Source organism: Aplysia californica, unplaced genomic scaffold, assembly GCF_000002075.1.
Source record: "Aplysia californica isolate F4 #8 unplaced genomic scaffold, AplCal3.0 scaffold01575, whole genome shotgun sequence".
NCBI classification, from domain to species: Eukaryota; Metazoa; Mollusca; class Gastropoda; order Aplysiida; family Aplysiidae; genus Aplysia; species Aplysia californica.
In genome coordinates, this window is record NW_004798845.1 from 62335 (window position 1) to 64840 (window position 2506).

At 49.9% G+C, this 2506-nt stretch overlaps 1 protein-coding gene across 1 annotated transcript in view; it reads right to left on the minus strand.

Annotated features, from left to right (window-relative positions):
- The window catches only part of LOC101856401 (verprolin), a gene marked incomplete at its 5' end in the record, with an annotated part of 2900 nt that extends 1137 nt beyond the window's left edge, over positions 1 to 1763 (minus strand). Inside the window, 1 exon segment of the mRNA XM_013090841.2 lies at positions 3 to 1763. Within this exon segment, the coding sequence (XP_012946295.1) occupies positions 363 to 1364 (1002 nt within the window). The 3' untranslated portion in view covers positions 3 to 362.
- Between the last annotated feature and the right edge of the window lie 743 nt (positions 1764 to 2506).

Below are 2506 nucleotides of genomic sequence, written 5' to 3' on the forward strand. Positions count from 1 at the left end.
ACACACACACACACACACACACACACACCAATAGAGTGGTTTTGTTTGAGAAAGCTTCCACTCATGCACCGAGCAGAATGCTGGCCATCAAATTCTCCTATTTCAAAAGTTGGTATTTGGAATTGTTGGACACAGAAAATGTTTTAGCAGCTTGGCTGGGTTTTGTTCAAGACAACCAATAACTTATAGTATCAGATCTGTCTTTGCCAACATGAGAAATAAAGCAGATCTGTCGATGAAATGATACGTGAGCAGAGAAACAGATGTGCCAGGAGAACGTGTGTCCGATGTCGGTGCTAACAGATTGGGTTTGTATGTACAGTATGCTTGCATCGTAAGGTTACCAGGTGAACATTTCAAGGTCACTTCTGCTTCTGAGACAGCAGCACAGCAGATCCGTTGACATACGTCTCCGACTTGGATGGGAACTGGCCCGAGATAGATGAGTCAAAGGTCAAGTCGTGGCTACTGCCGTTGAGACACTGGTAGGTGTGCAGACTTGCCAGGTCTCCCTCGGAGCCCGTGGTACATTTGAGTTTGTCGTAGTACGAGCACTGGCTGCAGTCCTCGAAGGAATGCTCGCTGCCACAGCCCGAGTGGCATGACGTGGTGCGCAGAAGTGAGTCCTGCTCACACGGCGCGTTGGAGTACTCAGCGTGAGCGCACTCCGTGTCACAGAGGTCAGGGCTGCTCCGGGGTGAGTCATGACCCCTACAGCTGGGAGCTGCCGGAAGTTCGGCGGCGGCGTGGGGAATTGTCGGAGCCTCACTGGGGTCTGCTGCCTGGAACCGGCTGTTCTGATACGTCTCTCCGCCAGATGGCACACTGGGGAGAGCCACGCTACTGCTGCTTGACCTTGACCTTGGGGGGTGACTGCGGGGGACGGGGGGGTGACTGTTTGACCTTGGGGGGTGCCCTGGGGGGGTCCTTGGCTTGGAGTTTGCCGAGTTGATCGGGCAGCGAGGTGGAAGAGGCGGGGCTTCGTGAATGACGCACTGAGTCTGTGTGGTGCAGCCGCCCGTCGAGGACGGAGATTTGGTGGGGACCCACGGGGGCCGGGCATGAATGACCCCGATAGCCACCGGCAGGACCCCAGGTGGCGCTGAGCGACGTTTTTCATTGGTTAACGAAGTCTCTGATGTTTTTCCAAATGTTTCCGAGGCACTGGAACTTTTCACCATGAGCTCCATGTCCACACTAGAACTGGACCTCCTGTTCCGTTTGTTGGGTTTTGAGCTGCTGCACACGGATGCTTGAGCTCTCTCCTCTCTCCGCACGTCCCCACCACGCACGTCCCCACCACGCACGTCCCCACCACGGCTACTCGCACGACTCTTTTTCTTCCTCTTTTTCTTTTCTTTCATGTTGTAGTACTTTTTCTCTTCTGTCTGAGAAAGTTTTGGGTTCGTGTTGCTCTCAGAGGTCCTAGCTCCTGGGGGCGCCCCGTTCTCTGGCACAGAGTCTGACACAATGTGAACGTCACAGCTACTCTCTTTGTTTGCCGGACGAGTGGACGCCGATTGCACAGCTGTCGTGTTGGCGTACAGCCGAGGGGGAATCTCCGAGTATAGAGGTGGCGCACTAGCGTTGTGAAACGGATCCTCTCCTGATCCCTCCTTGAATATGTCGGTATAGCGAGGCAGGTGAGGCTCCCCTATCTCCGCGTAGTCCGACTCACACGCCTTCTGCTCTCTCTCCACGGCCGCGTCCTCGTGCTGACCTTTCTCCGTGTCTGGAGCCAGCTCCCCAGAACCTTCGCACGCTGCAACAACAAACAACACAGCAACCTCAGCAATCCATTTCAAATAGAGGGATGGGCAATATCTATGGCGAAGTTACACTCTTCCAAAACACCAACAACCAACAAATTCAACATATTTCTAGCTCTTCACAGAGCGGAATCTAGCTGGAGAAAAGGGAAGTTGAAAAAATTATGTAAAACAAATACGTGTAGATAGTTCTTAAAATAACGTTTCAGTAACTTTATTCTGTGGTGCACTTCAAGAGAAGTAAACACTGAGAATGTTACACTTGGCAATATTTTCTGACAGACAAAGATACACAATTATGCTAATGTCATGTTTGTGACATTTTTTACAGCTTAAAGGACATTCCACTTGGCTTCAGCTATAACGTATCTAGAGTTCATCTTCAACAAAAAAACCCCCTCTCAAATTGAGTTAATTATTTTTAAAGTTTTCATAATGACACAGAAAACATTCATCATAATTCTCTTCAAGCACAAAGGAGCTTCAGTATTTTCCTTCTATCAGAGAAAAGACAATGTTGCAAGTGCCGTAAAACACTTATAAAAATAAACAAGAGAGAAGACAATGAGTTGAAGCAATATAAGCAGTCTGAAGCTTCAAGTTGTCAGGGAAAATCTGATTGGACAATATCCCAGTTGTCCATCTTGCTAGAACCAGGCTGTGGTGGACAATGGCTTTTTGGCCAGAGAAACAAACAGTGTACCGTACGGGAATCAAAGCCACCCTCCACACCCCCA